We start from the raw sequence: 23404 nt of genomic DNA on the forward strand, positions 1-23404 counted from the left end.
GCTATCCCTGACTGGGATAGAAAAACTGTCGTGGAACATAGGTGGGTCGGCTATATATATGTAACGTTGAACGTGTTCTTTTCGAACTTTGTTCATAAAACTTTCAAGGAACATTTTTTAAAACAAAGACGGAAGCTTAGTAATACTAAGGTTGAAGAAATGTGACCGCGATGTTGTTCATTTATAGCCTATGTTTAGCTTTTGAATAACGCTTTAAAATTCACAAAAGTTGTGTTTATTTGTGAAGATTATCATGATGTACAAAACATCTAAGAATCATAAGCTGTTGTTACTCATAGACCTTATTTTCTGCAACAATCCAAAAGCCAATGGAAAAAAATACAGGCTGTGGCGTGGTGTGGGGGTTTATGGTAAACTTTAGAGATGTATATATATGCTAGGCTACTTATTTTTTATTGAAGGGAGTTGGGACATTATAATAGCAATAGATTATGAGCTCATATTGAATGTTTCCACTCACCAGGCATAGATGAATAATGAAGATGTTTGAAATGGAATGATTCATATAAATAAATATGAGTTATAATAATTATTCAATTAAATTATACCTTAACTTTTCACTTATAAATAAAAACTGTATGATACAGGCCTACATTATTACAGTACACATCTAAACATCAAATCAAATCTTCCCTTAACAAACTGACATTTTAATATCCATAAAAATGATTTACATATCACTATTATCCAATAACAAATCATCAAAGCTTTGATTAAATACTGTAAGACTTCATCTGCGCTTATAAACTGCAGGCTATCAAAGCATTAACCCTCCAACGACAAGATGTCGCCTTCTCTCAATCAAATCACTGAGGGTGCTTCTGAAATAACTGAGGGTGCTCTAGTAAAGTGCAGATAGGCTAAGCAACGGCCCCAACATAGCAGTGTAGAGCGAGACATTTATGATTATTTATTTACAAGTCATTTACCAATAATTGGAATTTCAAAAATATTTTGCTACAAATTGTCTATTAATCTATTAGTCTGCCTTTACATTGCTTTAAAGCGTTATTGGTATTTTAAAGGTCCTGTTCTTCGTGATCCCATTTTTCAAACTTTAGTTAGTGTGTAATGTTGCTGTTAGAGCATAAATAATACCTGTAAAATTACAAAGCTCAAAGTTCAATGCCAAGCGAGATTTTTTATTTAACAGAAGTTCCCTTTCAAAGCCTAAGGCGAACGGCCGGTTTGGACTACATCCCTGTACATCCTGCTTTAATTACGTCAGTAGAACAGTTTGTTGACTAACCTCCGCCCACAAGAATACGCAAAAAAGGGGACGTGGTCTTGCTGCTCTCCCACGTGGAGAAGAGGAAGTGTTGCGTTCATCGAGTGTGTTTGTCGCCATGTCGTAGAGGCGCTGTTATTTTCATCCCGGAGTCAAATCACCTTTCTTTGGCCTTCCCAGGGACGCTGTACTTTGAGCACATGCATCGCCCCGTTATGGTAAGAGGCTTGACCTTTCCGGGCAACGTGCGCTAAGCTGCTGTCGAATCACAACACGGGAACCGCTGGCACAATCAGAACTCGTTATGTATTTCTGAAGGAGATAAGTAAACACAGATAAGTAAACTGTGTGAAAAATACTGTGTTTTTTTACACGCGAAACATGAACACATGTTATATTGCACACTGTAAACACAATCAAAGCTAAAAAAAAACAGGAAAAATGGGACCTTTAACATGTAATCTTCCTGAGAACCAGAAAAAAAGGTTTTGTGAATTTAGATTTTTTCCCCCAGGTCATTACATTGTTTGGAGCATAACAAAACAAATTGATTTTTTATTTATTTTTATTCCTATGTTATATGTTTTATCCTCTGCTCTGTAGAGGACACCAGAACCCATTTATTGAGAAAATTAAAAGACATGAATAGACAAACAATGGGATTTTTGGGTAATAATACTTTATTAATGGGTAATAATATTTTCATAAGAATGTCTTGTATTTCATAAGAATATCCAGACTTAGAACTGTGTATGTTGTCAGAGAAATTCGCTAAAATATAATGTCCTCTACAGAGGCAGAACCTCTATTCTGGGTCTCAGGAGGATATTTATGTCTCGTGCAGAGTGGCATTTATATTTAGATGTCACTCCGAAACTTTGCTGCATGCAATTGGCCGTCGGTCCTCTTAGCAACAATAGTTTTATTCAATGAATGTTATAGACTGTTGCCTCTAAAGTGAGCCAAGATAGCTACAATCACTAAAATGCTGTTGCTTTGTCAGTTCATCGCGATCTCACAAAGTTCCATAAAAGGTCCCATGGCATGGCATTTTTCTATTATTTTATAATGTTTCCTGAGGTGTACTTATATTGTTAGTATGATTTTTACATCATAAAATGTCATAATGTAGAAATAAAAGGCATTTTTTCTATACTGCTGTTTGCCCTGTGGCTGAATGCCCCGTTTCAAGAGGCGTGTCTGCTGTGAGACTTCAGTAAAAATGCCCACTGTTGTGATTGGCTGAAATCTTTGCATTTGAAATGAGCAGAGGGGGCGTGGTTTAACGAGGTCTACCAGGCACAAGCAGGCACAAGCTGCTGCCAGAGAGACGGATGGACCGGAGTTCACTTCTCATCAGTTCTGTCAGTCTCAGTTTAGTGAACTGTTGTAGTTACTAGCATATACTACAGGTTATTAGTTTATTTATAGTCGGAGGGACTGTCACTCATGTCAGAAAAATAGTAACTTTAGTAAATTATGTATCAGCACTGACTGGAGACGCGAACTGTTTAGAACGATTCAGTCCGATTTGGTGAACTGATTCGGTTCACGAAAAAGAACCGGTTCAAAAGAATGATTAGTCCGCAAACTGGACATCACTAATGTACCAGAGATGGAGCGATTGCTAACAAAGTTATTTATAGTAACTACTGAGGTATGAGAGCGCTGCCAGCGCGAGTTTATTGTGTTTGTATCTGAGAGTTCTGAATAAACACGAGTCCCAGTCACACCGTCTGTCTTCATCCTTATTACCAACTTTGTAACACATGTAATGTACCATTACAGCTGTCGAGATGAACGAGTTAGTAAGTGTTGATTATAGCATTATTTTTAGATATTTTCCTATCATATGAAAAGTGTCAGTGACGCGCATTGAGTACACAGTGCAAACAAAGACACAACAGCAGTAATCGAATGTAATCCAGTTTATTGTGGGGCTAGGCTGGCAAGCCTGGATATGCTCACGCTTACCCCCCTTCTGCTTAATCTCGCGCCGCGTTTGGTGCCTCCGCTGTGGGCCAGATGCAGTACTGGGGGTCGGTGATGTTGAAGGCCGACTGGCCAGTGCAGCCCGAGCTTCGGCGTGTGCGTGAAGTTTATCTCTAAAGATGTGACTCTGCCGATATTGAGCAGAAACTCATGACTGTATGCACAGTATGCATATTTTAGAACAGATAGACGCGACGAGGACGTACAAAAACATGGACTCACAAGATAGAAAACACGAAAACACAGTTTTGTCGGGAGAGAGAGAAGCCGCAGCGTGTGCACGAATAATAAATAATTAGCTACACATCATAACTTCCACTTCCTGATCTCATACAGAGCAGACGTGCCTTCTATCTGCTCCCCGCTCTGCTTTGGCGCTGATCTTTTTGTCTTTTTTTCTTGACTCCCTGCTTGCTGGACTCCTGAAAATACTGAAATGGAATTAATTAACTGGTCTCTCAGCGCGATTGACAAGATTTTCTCACTGAGGAAAGGTGCTCCGGGAGAACCCACCTCCCCGGACGGGATCTTCCCCGCGGGCTACACGCGGGACGCCTGGAACAACTGGCAAGGCCTGTGCCTGGAAGTCCTGTCTGTGGAGGATATTGAGGATTTATTCATAATTGGCATTATGATAGTGGGGTTCCTATTTCTCGGCCTTGGGATTGCCCTGACCTATCGTAAAATTGGTAAGACAGCTGCCAGTAAATTCACCCAGCCGCTGTCTGTGGAAATTAAAGAGTGCTTCGTGGATGTGTGTGACCGACTGAAGGTATTAGATCAAAGAATGACATTGATTGAGGAGCTGTATCGTAACATCTCAGCCCGGACTGCGGAGACGCAGGGAAGAGTGGGCTCCATCGGGGGTCAGGCTAGTGACCCCAGGTCCATTCATGAACCGGACGCTCGCCACTGACGCTGAGGATCAGAACGGATTGATTGATTATGGTCTGGAAAATTACAGAAGATCAGCTAAATGGATTAAGATATTTTCCCTCATCCCAACGTCCAGCTTGTCCCTATCTCTCGGTTGGGAGGTCAGCTTGACAGCTGGGTCCTGCTCTCTTGCTTTCGTTCCCTGTGCACGGCCATATCTCCTTTCAAGGACAAGCCACAGAACTGAACTTTGAAAACATCTTAAGTTATGGCTAACATTCTCACACAACACAGGAAGCTTCAAGACTCTTACTCGCATCACACACACCTCACCCCATCCCTGCCCCCATCCAACCGTCTGCCTCCCCTTTCCTCCTTCCTATCTCCCTTACTATTCCCAACAAAAAATCCCATCACGTGACCACGTGTACTGTGTGTACTATGTATGTAATGTTTGCATGTATGCTTAGCAATCTGCATTTCTTTATTTCCGGAGAGCGTGTGGCGGCGCTTTAAATAGCTGCGGCTCGGAGGCTTGCTCCAAACTTCATTTAGTTGCATTGTACTTGTACATGTGTAATGACAATAAACTTGAATCTCATCTCATAAATCACTGATCACAGATCAGAAGGAACTGAAAAAAGACTTCTGTTTTCATTTGTACATCCAAACACTGAGAAACTGCCAGCATTCACTCGTTCACAAGCCATGATCTCTCGAGGACAAACAAATATAGCGCTTGCATGGGCGTGCCAAATTCTCGGGGCGGAGGACAGGGATGTAACCGGTCCTGTTTTTATGTCGTAACAGGAGACTTCAGGATTGGGTAGTCTGGCCTGTCATTTTCTCAAAGGCAGAGAGAGACAGCCACAACTCTGTTTACACCGATCAAAATTTCTAGCAATTTGGGGGACAATATTCAAGCTAGGGGAACTCATATTAATGTTGAAAAACCTAATAAAATGAAAATTTTATGCCATGGGACTAGGGATGCACCGAAATGAAAATTCCTGGCCGAAACCGAAAACCGAAAAAGAGGAAACCAAGGCCGAAAGCCGAAAACCGAAACACCGAAAGAAATTATGCCAATTATTAGTACTATTGCATTTATGGCTATGACTGTGTACTAACTTTACTAAAATCAAGGCATTGCAATTGCATAAATTAATATTAAAGTTTCAAAGAATAAATAAATTACAAATTATGCCAATATTTATTTAGCACATTGCAACAATGCACAGTATAAAATAAAATTCAAACTAAAATGTTTAACTTGACCCCACTCATTTGTACATTAAATAATAATGTACAGGCCTACAGAAAGGTTATAAAATTAAATGTTCTCTCATAAAAACAAAGTGCATTTAGGTCTAGTGCATTAAAAAAATTTCTCTGTAGGACTACAAGAAAGTGCATTCAGAACAAGTGCAACTGCTTAAAGATACAACTATTTTCTCTGTAGGCCTTCAACATAATAGTGTATCAAAGCAAAGACTGCCATAGCCCATATGTTAACTGTAGAATAGGGGTGTAGCGGTGCACAAAACTGACGGTTCAGTACAACAGTTTTACAAAATGGCTTTTTATTTATTTTTGTTGGTTTACTGAAAAAAAAAGTATCTGTCCTTAAATGAATTAAATTATAACTAAAAGTTTATTGAATATATTGCTCTAAACTATATAGGGAGCCCTTACTTGCACATTAATATTAAAGGTTAACAACAGAGCCAAAACTATTAGCATAAATTCAGTTGCTATGTATTTTTAGGTCTAATAATCAACACTCAAGTAACATAGTACACAAACATGTAAACTTCACATAAGGCAGTTTTTGCAATAACTTCTAAATCTAATTATAAAATAGTTTTTTATCCAATTCGTTGTTGAAATATAATCATTTATACACAGTGTCTGTCATTTTATTTAAACATACATGAAATAATTAATATATCATTAACAGGTTAAGTAGAATATAACGAATATAACGGCTAATATAGGTCATATATTTAGTGAAAGAGTTGATTTCTCTAGTGAACTAACAGATGTGGACACTGAATGACTGCCTGAGGTAAATGATGCTACATGACTGTTTAGTTTACAGCAGTTATATTGAGGTCTTTCCGCCGTTGAGACACTGATTGAGCGATTACACCACATATATACACATGACAGTAAGTTGTAATGTATCCTCAACATACCTTAGATGTTCATTCATGTTTATTCTTAAGGAAGAGATGATCGATCGCGCTCACAGATGATCGCATTCACGCGCGCGCGCCGCCGCCAGATTGAAGTGTGTCCCGCGCTTAAAACATGCCCACTGTTAAAGATTGCGTTCGGTTTCACAGTGAAGTCTGGTCCTCTTCTCATCGAGAACATGAGCTCTCGCTGTCAGTGCTTGTGCATAGAGCAGATGTAGGTCTTTCTCAGATATACTGAAATACGTCTACACCGCGGATATGTTGCTTCAGACAAGCACGTGCAGGTCGCGGTTTCTGTTTGCGTCATCACAACATTTCGGCCGTGTTGTTTCGGTGATAAAAGTCTTTCGGCCGAAAACCGAAAATGTACTTTTGGGCCATTTTCGGCCGAAAATTTTCGGTGGCCGAATATTCGGTGCATCCCTACATGGGACCTTTAAAAAAATGAATTTGTCATCAATAAATCTCTTACTTACAGAGGTGTAAAAAGTACTCAAAAATGTTACTCAAGTGAAAGTACAAGTACTGAATGAAATTTTTACTCAATTAAAAGTAAAAGTATCTGGGCAGAATCATACTTGAGTAAAAGTAAAAAAGTACCACATTAAAATTGTACTTGAGTATTAAAAATGTAAAAGTAGCGTAAAAGTAGCAGCAAGAATGAAAACTAGAGATTATTCTTTAAGCTTTTAATCTCTGAAAACATTAAGTGAATGAACCACATACAAGGTTTTATCCTGCTTTAGAACTGTTTGAATTTAATGGTATAATGGAATACGTTCTATGTCCAACACCCGTTCAGCGCGCCCTCACTTCCGGTAAGTGAGGTCAATGTACACAATCTGGCGTAATAGAGATACGTGCGAGAGATCACTTCCGGCATCTGTCTGATCATTTGCCAGCAGCCATATCACCCTTTTGCCCAAGACTTGTTTCCCACTGAAGCTAACCAGGGCTGAGCATGGTCAGTACCCTGATGGGCAACATGACATCATGACTTTGCGTAAACGTACACGCCACTTTCTAAAGCCAAATGGCGTGTTATCTGTACGCCATTTGTGATTCCGTGTGTATTTGTACGCCGTGTGATTCCGCGTGTATGTGTACGCCGTGTGATTCCGCGTGAATGTAAATGGATTTATAAACATACTAAATGATGCTTTTTTGAAAATGTAAAAATGCAGAATGTTTCTTGTGATGGGTAGGTTTAGGGGCAGGGGCAGTGTGTGTGTGTATGTGTGTGTGTGATCGGTAGGTTTAGGGGTAGCAGCATTGTAGGGAGATAGAATGAAACGGCATTGATAAACACGCTAAAAAGCGATTATGAGTCTTGATAGCACGCCAAAATGGCATAGCGAATTGGCGTGTCATACATACGCTATTTCATGAGATCAGTCTGGGATGGGAGACCTCCTGGGAAAACCAGGTGTCTGCTGGTAGATGTGTTAGTGAGGCCAGCAGGGGGTGCTCACCCTGTGGTCTGTATGGGTCCTAACGCCCCAGTAGGGGACACTATACTGTCAAAGAGCACCGTCCTTCAGATGAGATGTTAAACCAAGGTCCTGACTCTCTGTGGTCTTTAAAAAATTCCTAGGATGTCCTTCGGAAAAAGAGTAGGGGTGTAACCCCGGCATCCTGGCCAAACTGGCCTCTGTCCATTATGGCCAATCATCCCCATATACCGATTGGCTTCATCACTCCGTCTCCTCTCCGCCATAAGCTGGTGTGTGGTGGGCATTCTGGCGCAATATGGCTGCTGTCGCATCATATGGGTGCTGCACATTGGTGTTGGTTGAGGAGATTTCCCCCTTCTATATGTGGAGTACCCAAAAAAGCACTATATAAATGTAACAAATTATTATTATTATTATTATTATTATTATGTACATTGACCACACTTAACGGAAGTGATGGCGCGCTGAACGGGTGTCGGACATAGATCGTTTTTGAGGTAAAAATATTATATAAATACTGTTCGGTTTCTCGCACAAACCGATCATTTCATGTCTTAGGACATCAATGAGTTGTCACGAGCTGCAGAGTTTATGTAACGCACTGCTCTGAGACAGAAGGTTGAGAATCCAAATGCAGCTTTATTCAGAGGGTAATCCACACTCGTAGTCAACAAACAGGCAAGAGGTCATAACAGGTAATCAGTCCAATCAGGCAAACAAAACAGGAGAGACAGGCAAACAGGTAATCCACGGAATAGGCAAGAAATCCAAAACCAGAGACATGAAACCAGGGAAACGCTCAGAAATGCAGTGATACAACGTACAAGACTTCGCAGTTAATGACAGAGTGAACATGGTTTATATAGGCTGGGGTAATGGGGTAATGTGACACAGGTGCAAACAATGAGTGAAGATGAGTCCGGGCAAAGGATTATGGGTAATCAGGGCTCTACATAGCGCCCATTTTGGGCGCATTTGCGCCTGAAAATGACTGCGTGCAACTGTGAAAAAATATTTAGGCGCACCGGTGCGAGTGACCCGATCGATTCTCATGAATACATGTATAATACAATCGGAATAAAAACTACAACTGCCAAAGTGCATCAACACTGACTGACTGAGCAACTGTTGCGTTTCGTGCTGCAATCAACTGCTTTTCATGCCTTTTGTCAGCAGAGCATGAGCAAAAAACGTGTGCGACGGACTACACTTCACAGATTGTTTACCAGGTGAAACGTGTGTGACGCAGCCATGCGCGCTTACCAGACGCCTCGCGCTGATGTTTCTTTGCAACCAAAAGTAACTAGAAATACTACATTTGGATTATCATAAACCAGGTCGGAAATTAACAGGGGCTTGGGGCAAAAATGCCACCAAAAATGAATTAATAAAAAATCATTTTAAAACGCCCCTGTATGAGTGCTTGATTTAATCTGTACCAGCTGCAGTCCATACAAATGACTAGATGCATATGAGTGAGTACATCATGAATCCATTTACCAAACCGTGTTTTTATCTTACCCTGAATCACTACGGTACACATATAATAAGTGTTTATATTCTGACTATTCAATTCCAGTTTGGGTCGCAGCGCTGCGGAGGAGCACAGTCCCTGTGTGACTCGCCATAGACACAAACAGAGAGAAGTAGATCCGGCTGCAGTGTTCTTCCGCGAGACGCGTGCAGTTCTGTTTATTAAGCGCCAGAGCGCATAAAGTTACGGACAGCTATTGCTCCGAGTATTGACGTGATCTTGTACAAAAGTCCAATATACAAGTTGATATTAATTAACAACGTTTTAGGCACAATACTGTCTATTTCGGGAAACTACACCAGAACGTTGCGCATCTCCAAGCGGTTTGATTCGAATGAATCTGCGTTTGAACGATTGAATGAACGACTCACACATAAGACTTGACGCCACCTACTGGCGGTTTTATTTGCATTTATACTTTGCATGGACTTTTTATTTAAAATATAAAGCTTTTAACTAAGTTTCAGTTTAACTTGTACATAGCCTATTTCTAAATTCAAAAAGTTATATTTAAAACATTCATACAACATTATTCACCCATGAGCTGCATTAAATCTATGTAAATGTGTCTAAACAGCACTTCAGATAGAGCTGCTGTGGCACTTCTACAGTGCAAAGATTGATCTTTTGATGCTGATTTAATTTGATTGGTAACAGTCTGGTTGTGTCTTATTGCTCTAACTGAATTTATTGTTTAAATTAACATTTTAAAAACAAAATTTCTATTTTAATTGAAGAAATTGCCAAAAGATGATGCATACATTTAATAAGATTAGAAAACATTGCTCTTATAATGGTAAAAATGCCCCTGGACATTAATTTAAAGGGACAAAGATTATCCTGGGAAAGTTATAATTGGAATGCGTGTTATTGATCAGAAAGTGCTCCTATATTTTGGACTGTGCTCCTAATTGTTTTAAATTAGGAGCACAAGTGCTCCTCAAGAAAAATGTTAGCGTAGAGCCCTGGTAATGTAGTTTATGATGAAGTGACAAGTCCGGGGTGGAGTGCCCTCAGGTGGTAATCAGGGGCACTCTCACTGGTGATTGTGACAGTTTAATATGGATTTGTCTGTGCAGGTTTTTTTTACTCTCATAGATGATGCTAGTCATGTACCATTCACATGCATTATACGACTGATAGACTGCAACGGTTGGAGTTAAAAATCTTCATTTGTGTTCTACTGAAGAAACAAAGACACCTACATGTAAGCAGATAAACATCACATTTTCATTTTTGGGTGAACTATCCCTTTAAGCAGAAGCTGATTTTCAAAATTGTGAGTGTCAAGCGTCTTTTGGGCTGAAAAGCTATCTTGCAGTGCTGAAAAGCCTCTCACTCTAATTTCCAGGGCTGCGTTTCCCAAAACCATCGTAAGCTTAAGTTGATCGTAGAACAATTGCCACCAATGTTCTCTACGATAAACTTAGGCTTACGATGGTTTTGGGAAACGCAGCCCAGGTCAAGGTGCTGCATTGTGGTAATTGATGCGACATGACGTCACTTCCACAGAACCAATTAACATGTCTGACCAATTTCATGGAATGTGAAAATTAGGGATGCACCGATATGAACATTTTTGCCGATACCGATAACCGATAATTCTTAATATTTGAAAGCCGATAACCGATATATTGGCCGATAAATCTAAATACAAATTTTAATAAACTCTGAGAGCCTGATTACAAAAACAAAAGGCTCACCATTAAAAGCCATGTCCCAAACACTTCAACATAAATCAAACCTATACACTACAGTAGCCTATTTGAACCAGTGTGAGATTCCTTACCTTTTCAAATTAATTTTACACTCCTATGGCCAATTTTTTTTTTTAACACTTTACAATAAGGTTTAATTTTTGTTAGTATTAGTTAACCAACAATGAATGAACAATACTTCAACAAGATTTATTAATTTTAGTTCATGTTAATCTCAACATATTCAGACCCAAAGTTGTGTCTTTTAACATTAGGTATGAACTGTGAATGGACTGTTACAAAACACAAACATTTTATTACTAAAAGAAACAAAGGTTATTGCTCTCTGTTTGTTCATGATAGTTAATGCATTAATAAAATGAGACCTTATTTGTAAAATGTTACCAAAAATTATATTGTCTAAAAAATAAAAATAATATACCTAAATAATGCAAACAAGTAATTGAACAGCATTACTTAGGCTGCATAATAAAGAATCAGAATGCAAGTGCATGAAATAACCTCCACACAGACGATAAAGAAATGGTTTTAATCAAACCATATTGTTGATGGAAATGATACGAGAATAAAAGTGCTAATTATAAAAAATAATGCTTCTGTGTTTTTGAAAAAAAAAATATGTTTAATATTACAGTAATAGTAAACATCTGTAATATTAGTCTAGTCTATTAGGAATAATGTTGCTGTTTGAGAGCGCGCTGAAGCTGGAGAGAATGAACGAACAACCATAAACTGAAGCGCTTAGAAGTTTAATTAACAACTAAACGCATCATATATGAGAACAATCAGATATTTATACAAAATAAATATAATATTACAACTTATATTAGCACAAAATCACGCATAGGTGAAGGGTTATAACTCCTGTGGATGCTCTTCCCCTGTTTGAGAGCGTGCTGAAACTTAAGATGATCACCGGTACAGTGAAGCACTGCGGGTTATTGACTTAACGAAACACATCCTATATGACTTTAATCAGATGTTTATACTACAAAAACGTAATTTTACGACTTACATATGCTTAAAATGACGCGAATGCACAAGCGAACTTGACTGTGCTGGTCAGAATGCGTTGTTGACGCTTCCCACAACAGCGTGCTGAAAAACAACTAAACCCAGAGAATTCTCTACGTTTTATAACAGAAATATTCTCATTGCAGTGTTATGTATAGGACAGTCCCAGTAGTTATTAATGCTGTGCATTTCTGTTTGAAATGCGCGCGCCGGTACAATGAAGTGCTTTACTGCATCGTTAATTAACTCAACCAAACGCATCCTATATGGGATTATATACACAAAATAATAAATATAATATTACAACTTACAATGGCACAAAAGACTGTGAATGCACAAGCAAACTTGACTGTGCTCGTCATGAAGGTGTAACTCCGTGGGCGCGCGCTGAAGCTAAAGACCGGTACAATGAAGTGCTTTACTGCATCGTTTATTAACTCAACCAAACGGATCCTATATGATATTACATACACCGAATAATAATAAATATAATATTACAACTTACAATGGCACAAAAGGCTGTGAATGCACAAGCGAACTTGACTGTGCTCGTCATGAAGGTGTAACTCCGTGGGCGCGCTCTTCCCTCAACAAACGCGCTGAAACACAACGCTCTTTTACAGCCTATTCTATTCTCATTATCATTTTATGTAGATTATAGAAGACTTGCGCTGCACATGTTGCACATAACTGTATTTTCCTTTTCGAAGTGATTCCAAATATATTTAGAGCAATTCAAACCCATCATGGTGGACAGCGCGTCCGTCTCAGCTGAAGGAAATAATACATTATCTATCGGCTTGACTATATCGGTCAAATTTTCTTATTGGACCGATAACGATAACATCAAAAATAATCATTTATCGGCCGATAACGATATGTTGCCGATATATCGTGCATCCCTAGTGAAAATGAATCTCATTGGCAGAATAAATACATTTAAATTAAACATTTTAAATAAACTGGGCATCAGCGCAATTCAATTGGTTTGAATATAGCAAGGGAAAATAGAATGAAGTGATCTCCAAAAAAGAAGTACTTTTTGACTGTAAATAAAATTGGAAGGAGTAAAAAGTACTTTTTTTTCTTAAAAAAATGCAATTAAGCAATTTACTTGTACTCAAGTAAAGTAAAAATCCCCCAAAATAATACTTAAGTACAGTAATCAAGTAAAATTACTCAACTACTTTACACCTCTGCTTACCTCCCAGCAAACATAAAACGTTTTTACAACATTTCACAACGTTGTATTTTGGTTGCAATTAGGTAATGTTGCAGTACAACGTTTTAAAGACGTTTTAAAAAAGTTTTTTTTAAATAGAAAAATAATGTAACCAAAATAAAACGTTTCAAAAACGTTGTAAAAATACCAACCTGGTACGTTTTCTTTAAGTAGTCAAAAAAACGTAAATATTACGTTTGTCTACTACCAAACTACAACTTTTGGTAGACGTTTTATTCCGGTGTTAAAATAACGTAATCTGCACGTTGGAATACGACGTTTAAAAAACGTCATGACAGTACCAAAATACAACCAAATGCCAAACCTCCAATGATAGGCTACGTTCTGTTTGTGTAAAAATATAAGTAACATTTTACCATTGAGGCGATTCAGTGACTCAGTGACTTTTATGCAGCTGAGCATTCGATATCAAAAGGACTTAAGGTAGCCTAATATGTAAATGCTTACTTTCAGTGGTCTCTGCTGCTCATTTAACTGATAGCCAAGCTATATTAGAATAATCCAATCGATTATTGTTGTTTCATAGCTAATCATCACGAGCCTGGCGCGTGGATCAAACAGCTCATAGAGTGTAAAAATGAGCCCGATCACACGAAAATGCGTATAAATAATGTAACTATTATACGCACAAACCTAGGCTGTGATGATGTAGGCCTAGGCTGCACAACAACGTTACCAACTTTCGGGACATTTTCTACTCCATCAGTAGGCCTATGTAATGTTTTAATTCTTGATGTAAACACTGTGTAAGTGACATATGACGTGTTTAATGGGCGTGTTTAAAACAGTTTAAAGTCGCTTTTAAACTGGAGCGGAGGGAGTTACCATGGAAACGGGGCGACACAGTGAAACAGCAAGACTCCGCCTGCGTCCTGTCACTGTTGTTTTCAAGGTCAAGGTCAAGGTGAACTTTATTATCCCACAAGGGGAAATTCATGTGGTCATTCATTAGGCGCCCTTGTCACAACATGTTCTCTAAAAACCAATAAACATAAATAAGATAAATATAACATTCAATAAACAGTTTTAAAGATGATAACAGGAATTGACAATAACAATCAAACATCACACATCTGACGTAAAAAAAAAAAAAAAAAAAAAAAAAAAAAAAATATATATATATATATATATATATATATATATATATATATATATAAAAAAAAACTAAATATGATCATCTAATTAAAAGTTAAATAGTTTGCGATGTACTTGATCATTGTATAATCTGATCGCTGTAGGTACAAATGATTTATTGTACCTTTCCATTCTAATTCTTCGTTGTAAAATTCTACCAGTTCACTGATTTCAGGTAAGTTTAGTCCCTAAAATTACACATATACTGTAATGTTAAAGGGGTGGTAAAACACATTGTTTTGAAGGCTTGATTGTGTTTGTGGGGTGCACTGTAACATGTGTTAATGCTTCGTTTTTTAAAAAAAAATCATTATTTTTCATATATTTGACATTTATTCTACACTGCTCTGTCCCTCCTTGTAAAACGGTCTGATGCTTTCCGGGTTGTATGAAGCCAGTCCCTCAAAAATACGCAATGGGCTCAGATTGGTTAGCTGGCCCAGTGTGTTGTGATTCGCTAACCGCAGTGTATGTTTGTCAGAAACGTCACGCCCTTTACCTTACCGGTAGACTGTGGTCAGTATTAGAAACGATGGCGTCAATAAAACCACACCAATCTGAGCCCGAATCAGACCCAGAACATTTTAGTGAAGATGATCGAGCAGAACCTGTTCAGTCCTAATGAGTAAAGACTGCGGATCTATAGTGATCGCTACTGAATGGCACTGTTACTTTTGTATTTTTAGAACGATTATAGCCAAATATCTGTCGCAAGAACTATTAACCCAAAACACTAAACACTGGCTTTACTATAGTAGCCAAATCACACACAGAAGCATGTTTAGCATGCCTGTAGATAAACAATACATAAAAGCTCTAATCAAAGAATCATTTACACTAATGCCAAGTTCGCTGTTGAGATTTTAACGTTAGGTGTTTGTAACGATAGGTGTTCGTCGGATAACGTTAAGTATGAATAAGCATTTAACAGACTGGTTTGCAGAACAGTGTTGTCATCTGTTTACTTCCTTGCTACAACCTATTACAGGAAAACACATCGATGAAAAATAAATCAGACTTACAGGTTGTGGCCCGTAAACAGCTTCTGTTTGTAAATCCAGCTTTCAGGTCAAGCCGTTGTGCATATCCTGCATTGAACTCGCGAACATTGTGAAAGTTTTCCTCCGTGACATGTGCTGCGGGAGGGAGCCCCGCGCGCGTCGTGCATTCACACACTGGCAGTGTTTGTCTTATGCAGCTGACGTTGTGCAAATCCGGTGTTGAACTCGCGAACATTGTGAAAGTTTCCCTCCGTGAGATGTGCTGCGGGAGCCCCGCAAGTGCCTGTTCCCTTCTGTCTCAAACACACGTGCATATAACATGCTGTATGTTAAACGCTCACCCCTGTCCCTTTGAAGGCTGAACAAAGCAAGTACCCCAGACCTGCAATCCGGATGAAAATAACAGCGTTTCCTCTGCATCGCGGCAACAACACTCCAGCCTAACTATACCACAACAGCGCCGCGATACAAAATGGCCTCACCCCCCCTTATTTAATATTCTCGGAGGAGGGGTTTATGTAAATATTGAGCCTGGTGATGTCCCCAACCCTGGAGGAATGTGTGTAGTCGCCTACTGGCCGTTTGCTGTAGTTCTTAGAAACTGATTTCTTTAAAAGCAAATATCTCCCTTTGCTTTAAACTTTGAACGTTGTAATTTTGCAGATGTTGTTTATGCTAAAGCAGCAACATTACACGCTAGCTTAAGTTAGAATAGTGAAATCGTGGTTTACCACCCCTTTAAATTACACATATAATACATACAACTGTTCCGTTGTTCTGTTGAATATTTACTTTATAGAAATGGTTTAACGTTAGTGTCATCCGTTTAGGCTAACGTTATGAGAGGTAACTTAGGCTAACTATAGCCTTGAGCTCTTATTTATGAAAGTTTGGGGTTTTAATCACATATTATGTGAAGATAAGAGGGCTTTGATAGTTTTGTTAACGTTTTGCTGGCAATGTGTCAATGGATGAATGGAAGTGACGTTAATCTAATTATTTAACCTAAAAGTTTGCACTGTAAGGTTAATCGGTGACATCACTCACATGGAGCGTGAAAATGGGCTGAAACTATTTTAAACACCTTTTTTCTTTTCTCTTATTTGGTTTTCCATCAATTATTGACCACGTATATATCTCCATGCATCTGTAAAACCCCATAACATAAATTCTGATATCTTAAGATATTATATATTGTATATCCTGTATGTATATTCTTATTTTTTCAGCATTTTAACCATGTGCTCTAGTTTATTTATTTCTAATAAACCTGACATTGTATACCACATACAACTGGCTCTGTGACAAATTGTTTATGTTTCTAGATTCTGATGGATGTGCAGAGAACATCTCTAAGGTACTATGAACCATCTGACTTGTAAGTAAAACCTCAAACATACAAACATTCCTGTGTGTATATGATACAACAAATGTTGATAGTTATAGTAAATTAAATGGTAAAATGTTCATTAAGTGACTCTGAGAGCAGCTCTGCAGCTGAAGTTCATGTATAAGGAGACAGTAGACACTGAACACATCGCAAGCGTCACACACGCTCTAGTTTGCGTAGTAGTAGTCGAAACTGCAGCGCTCATTCACACAGACATGGCAGAACATAAATACTTAAGATTTCATTAGCAGTTTTTTTATCTTTAATATTCACAGGCACTAGTCTGTATCGGTATCTGATTCATTGTACAGTCTTACTTTTAATTTATTCATTCAAAAATTGCTCCACTTTATACAGCAAATTGTGACTGGATTCTGTGGTTTCATGCATGTTTTTGCATCGTATTGTATTTGCAGTATTAAAGAGAGTTAGTTTTTAGTTATTTATTGTTGTGTTATAAATTTGTTACCATTAGTATAAGAAGGGTGTGAATGACTAAAAGACTAAATTTCAGTCCGGCAGAATTCTCTGCACACTTTACCACAGAGGCCAAATGAGCATTTTGAATGTAAGAACCTCACGTTATATTTATAACAATCCTTGTTGATATTTGAATTGTATTTCAGGGCAGTTTGGGAAGACAGATAAACAAGAGATGTTGTGACAACCTGGACTGAAGTCGGTTCCAGATCCACTTTCCACACCAGATTTCTCTCTCTTACGGATTGCTGTCTGCTAGAGATGCTCCGATCAGCATTTTTGGGGCCGATCACCGATTACCGATCACCAAGATCATGATCTGCCGATTGCCGATCACTGCCGATCACAGAATGGCAGGGGAATGGCAATCTTATCTATAATCTTGCAGAGTTTGCACCTTTTAATTGGTTTATTTCGTTAGCAAACATGTAACTATAATTGTTAAGTTCTTTCCATCTATCTACTTTTTTTTTACTTTCACATTTAAATGATTTCATGAGGTTATATTATACGGTTATACCCTACCTGTGGTCAGTCTGCACAAACGCTGATCAACATGATTGTTTTCTTTGACAGTTTTAAAAAAGACCAAGCATTTGATCTACATCAGAGCGGCAGCGCGTCCACAAATCTTTCTACAGTGCCGATGGCAGGGCGGCCAGAGTGAAGTTAGACGCTCACGCCGGTGGCGGTGTGAACGCACAGTTATACATCTATTTAGTGCACTACTTCCCCCCCACATTTGCTGTTTATCTATATCTTTGTCATAGTATTCTTTCAGTGGTTAAGGGGATTTTACATGACGGGCGTCAACGTTAGTAAATGCAATGATCTCTATGAAATGAAGCGTCAGATTTCTGGTGTTGTGCCAAAATCTGACCAACCAAATCATATGACCCTAGTTGGCTGTTACAACTAAACCCATCCCTAATCCTAACCTTATAACTAGGGTCACAGAATTCAGCACTATAACAGAATGAATCAGCATTGAATGAATTGTTTACTTACTAACTCACTCATTAAGACATAACAATGTAACCTGCATAACAATAAGGCATAACAATGTAACCTGCTACAAAAGCGCTGAAAACCAACTAAAACACAGACTGTTTCTCAAAATCAAGTATGCCAATATTATAAAATATTATTTATTGAACAATAATAGCCATTATAAACTTTACATATGTAATGTATATTAATTAATAAGTTATAAATTGTATTTTAATTATTATAACAATTGCAGTAAAAGACATTTCTTGGATTTTTCTATTTGTAAATGTTCTTATTTAAATTTGCTGTACTTTATTTGTACCATTTTGTTTTATTGGCGTAGTTTTATTTATCTGTTAAGAATTTTCTGTTATTATTAATGAGGGTGCTAATTGTAGTCTTTGAAAAAAATCTCAAGGTCCTTGAAAGTACTGGAATTTAATTATACATTATCTCTACAAACAATGACAAAGGTGTTATCATTTAACACTTTTGTTGTTGTTCCAAACTTGTATGACTTTGTTAGACCTTAAAGTTAATGTTTTTGACCTTATTAACCATTCACTTTCTTTGGTTCAAAAAAAGTGAATGGTGAATAAGGAACATTATGCTTATCTCCTGACATTAATGTTAACATTAACACCTCCCTTTGTTCAACAGAGGAAAGAAAGTCATATAGGTTTACATTGGAATAACGCAAGGGTGAGTAAATGACAGATTTTTCTTTTTTGTGAACGACCTCTATCATATTTCTTTTTATATTTTGTGAATAAATACAATGAGTGACTACATTTGTGTATAGTATAAATTATTAGTACTACATATGTTAATGTAGTTTTATAAAATTGTCAACAACCAGAGGTCAGCCCTAAGGTGAAATGTAAAAAGTGTTAGTAATGAGCTGAATATTCAGATGTACAGAAATATTGTAACCTGTGACCAGCCTATGACGAATTATAAATCTATAAATACCACTTAATCGTTATAATATTGTTTTACATTAAAGTCATTTTTCAAAGATAACAGTAAAAACATTTTGATTACATGTGTGAAGTGAAGAACAGTTTGGACGTGGTAAGTACGTTTCTGCAACGTTGGAAGGAGACGTGGTAACGTGATAAAAACTTTATAAATACGTTTCTGCAACGTTGTGAAAAAACGTATTTATAACGTGAAAAAAAACGACATCTGTCGAATTAAATACGTAGGATAAAAACGTTATCACGACCTTTTAAATACGTAGGATAAAAACGTTATCACGACCTTTTCACAACGTGAAAAAAACGTTTTAACAACGTTGCTGTGTTTGCTGGGCTAAAACATCTTGATGTTTCGCAGAAACTGGCGTTTTGAGCGGTGAAATTCTGATCGCGTTCGAAAGAGCAACTAGATCTGTGATTGGCTACATTACTCCCTGCTGCAAAAAAAAAAACCCGCTGTAAATAGATGCATGTGAAGCTCGAACACAAATTTGCAAATCTGTTTCGCCAATATTATTACAGTATCAACTGAGGGTGCTTTTGCTTGCGTTCGTAGAACCGGACCTGCTTCTCTGTCATAGTGTAGGCTACAGACAAAAGCGTATTGATGCACGTATGTTGCCTACTCACCTGAAGTTCTTGTATTGATGAATAAAAACAAAATAAATGTATCAAGCATCAGTGTCACGAGAGGGAAGGGGAGCATTTCGTCGAGTATAATCCATCCATTCCATACTCAATCAAATAGCCTTCATCCGTTGTATTAATCTTCCACGATGTTCGCCTTCAGTCCACATTTTTTTTATAGTTAGTTAAAACTATGAAATATTTTTAATTGTTAGTTTTTATATTTTCCATGAATTCCAGATGAGCGGAGGCATTGTGCTCGTACCCCTCTCTGGGTGAGTAGTATGATGAAGCTGCAGACTCGGAGCCTGCTGCATCTACAGTCCCGCACCCAGAGTCCCGCATTCTCAGGCCCCTCGTTTTTCGAGACAGCGCCTCCTATCAAATTGGATCGTGTAAACAATGCAATTGCAATGTGAAGGATTTAGGCCGAAACATGAGTATCATCACTTTTATTTAACACATTTATTTTTTAATCAAACCACTTTATAGCTCATCGACACCAACATGAATAGCTCATTTAATATTTGTTAAGATAGTTTTTTCCCGAAAATACTTTTTATAGCTTAGCAGACTTTTTGTAGACAAGCCATTGTAAAATCCGATTAAAATTAAGGTAGACCAATTAAATACATTGAGTGTGAGTGTATTAATATCAAAGAATGTCATCATTCATTATTTAATCAGATTTACAGTTTGACCTTTTTTTATTACCTTTTATCTTAAAACTATAAATTGAATTAATTAATGTCAAATGGAGTAATTTTTTACTTTATATAATTTATGTAGCCTACTTAAATGAGTAGCCTATACTTATAAAACTTACATATTAAAATTAATCCATGTTAATTAAACTGTGATATGAAGTTGTTGATATGAAGGATCCTGCAAATGGTGAAATAACTGTATCTGAATATATATATATATATATATATATATATATATATATATATATATATATATATATATATATATATATATATATATATATATATATATATATATATATATACATATATATAATGAATATAAATATAAATGTATATAATATGAATATGAAATAATGGATATAAAATAACACTTTTTGTTTGCCCCACAGGATGTTCTCAATGGGAAACCAAAGTGGTTTCCCCCAAAGCCACGTGTGCCAGTCTACAAGGACAATAAGCAACAGCAGACATTATTTCTGAACCCCTCAAAGCTCTGCTGGATAAGTCTAAAACTCAACTGAACTTCACAGATGAAGTGGAGTTAATTTGTAGTTTTCTTTTTCCTGAGGTGGGCCCAAACATGTTTGTCAATTGGATTGTTTCTATTATTGCCATATATGCAATGTTTTATATGTTAATTAATTAATTAATTAATTAATATGGACAGGCCATCATTCATGGCCTATGTGAGATGCAGGCATTGTCCTGGCAGGAGGCTGAGGAGGTGTTCCTCAGTGGCCTTACTTATAACCCTAGGTATGCTTGTAATTTGCATTAGCAAAAAATATATAATTTATTATTACACAATATTTTTGACAATGGCAATTATTTTAGTGAAGTCGAGGAATTTGACAGAGCGATTGCCAAACGAATGAAAAAACAGTCACCTACCAGAAAGTAAAGTTATTATTTTACCTTATGCAATTGAAAATGAAAAGTAAAGTCACTAACAAAATTCTTTCTTTCAAATACGACGAGTCAAAATTCCAGAAGAGATATCTGGAACTGGAATTAGTCAAAACTGATTTATGACTACGGAAAGGAGTATGCTAAGACGGCTTACCATATGCGTAGGGAGGGAGCCTGTCGAATGGAACGCACCCAGAGCACAACATTATGAAGCTGCAGACTCGGAGCCTGCTGCATCTACAGTACCGCATCCAGAGTCCCGCATTCTCAGGCCCCTCGTTTTTCGAAACAGCGCCTCCTGCTGTTCGGAAGATCGTATAACACCTGCACACAGAGTCCCGCATTCTCAGACTCCGGATGCAAAATAACGGTCTCGCTTCTTTTAAAGTTTTTCACATAAATTAACACAAAATAATAACAAAATAACATATTTGCCTTCCATGCTCAGTGCATGTTCCAAAAAACACACTGTGTTCTCTGACTAACAAATTACCCAGTAGTTATTTTTTGAGTGTGGGTGCTAGCCTAATCGAAAGAAAATTACTGATGGAAGAGATACAATTACAGATTGAGCTATCTTATTATCAATATTAATATTGTGTGATTATTATATTGCCTCAATGTTTTTCAAATTCCAATGTTTATTTCAGTTCAACCTAATGGTCTAATTAACATACCATGCCATTAAAAACACTGAAAAGTTGTGATATATGACAAGTCTGAGCGCGCCTGTCTCTGGCTCAGTGCAAGCCAACGCGAAAGCACATTTGAATTTACATTTGAATGAACGTGATGCACTGACCGTTCTAATCACATGTGTGAATGTGTGATCGTACGTGCGAAAGGGTTAAAAAGAAGAAGAATGTATTTATGTAAATTCAAATATATTTTATATATGAAATTTCGGAATTTTTTTTTATTTTATTTTTTTTAGCCTACGTAATTTTTTGGCGGCACCCCTGACACAGTCAGGGGGCACCCCAGTGTGCCGCGGCACCCACTTTGAGAAAGGCTGATCTATAAATATAATTTATCCGCAAAGGTAATTAGAGATATCTCTAATTCAGTTTCGACTAGTCACAATTATATTTTAAGATATCTGAATTGTACTTGCTCCTAGTCGAATCTGCTGACATGAAACTTTCCTCAGCACCACCCAGAGTTCCTCCCCGGCTCCCTAGCTAACCACTAACAACTTTAGTCTGCTTTTGTTTTAACGGTAATCAATATCAATATCGTAAATCCTGCATCTTATTTGTATTTTCATTAATATATATATATATATATATATATATATATATATATATATATATATATATATATATATATGCACTTATAGATTATTGAAGCTTTTCACAGATGTGTGTTTGTGTGATCGACAAGATGTTTTTGTTTGAGAATAACATCCCATAAATTCAATATATTTGTGTTTTCTAGTGTCATGTGATCCATCATCATCATCATCATCATCATCCCCATCTCCCTCATCCTCATCATCATCATCATCATCATCCAGAGGATCACGAGAGAGAAGAGGACACACACTTCAGAGATGTGACAGTATGGGGAAACTAAAGCCAGACTGTGAGTGTTTGATCATTAATTTAATCCTTCATCAGATTTTATTCTCTCTAGATGTACTGTTCAGATTCTTCAGATTGACTTCAGACTTTCTGCTCTATGGACGATTGAAGCTTTTCACAGATGTGTGATCAAGAACAACATCCCATAAATTCACTATATTTGTGTTTTCTAGTGTCATGTGATCCAGCATAACCATCATCACCATCATCATCATCCTCCTCCTCATCTTCATCATCATCATTATCTTCATCATCATTTTCATCATCATCCTCACCATCTTCATCATCATCGTTATAATCATCTTCATCATCATTTTCA

General features: G+C 37.4%; 1 protein-coding gene across 4 annotated transcripts in view; it reads right to left on the reverse strand.

Moving 5' to 3' along the window:
* Nucleotides 1-21755, reverse strand: part of LOC307129666 (nectin-1) — a 45004-nt gene extending 23249 nt beyond the window's left edge. The window contains exons 1-2 of one of the 4 annotated variants that reach the window (XM_079822288.1): nt 21657-21746; nt 19887-20261 (exon numbers count right to left, since the gene is read on the reverse strand). In XM_079822288.1, coding sequence (XP_079678414.1) covers nt 19887-19962 — 76 coding nt within the window. In that variant the 5' untranslated portion in view covers nt 19963-20261; nt 21657-21746. Of the gene's footprint in view, nt 1-1270; nt 1562-15437; nt 15886-19886; nt 20262-21656 lie in introns of those variants that run through there. The other 3 variants (XM_079822289.1, XM_079822287.1, XM_079822286.1) reach the window with 3 other exon arrangements.
* Nucleotides 21756-23404: the final 1649 nt, after the last annotated feature.

This window comes from Gobio gobio, assembly GCF_949357685.1.
Source record: "Gobio gobio genome assembly, chromosome: 7".
In the NCBI taxonomy this organism is placed as follows: domain Eukaryota; kingdom Metazoa; phylum Chordata; class Actinopteri; order Cypriniformes; family Gobionidae; genus Gobio; species Gobio gobio.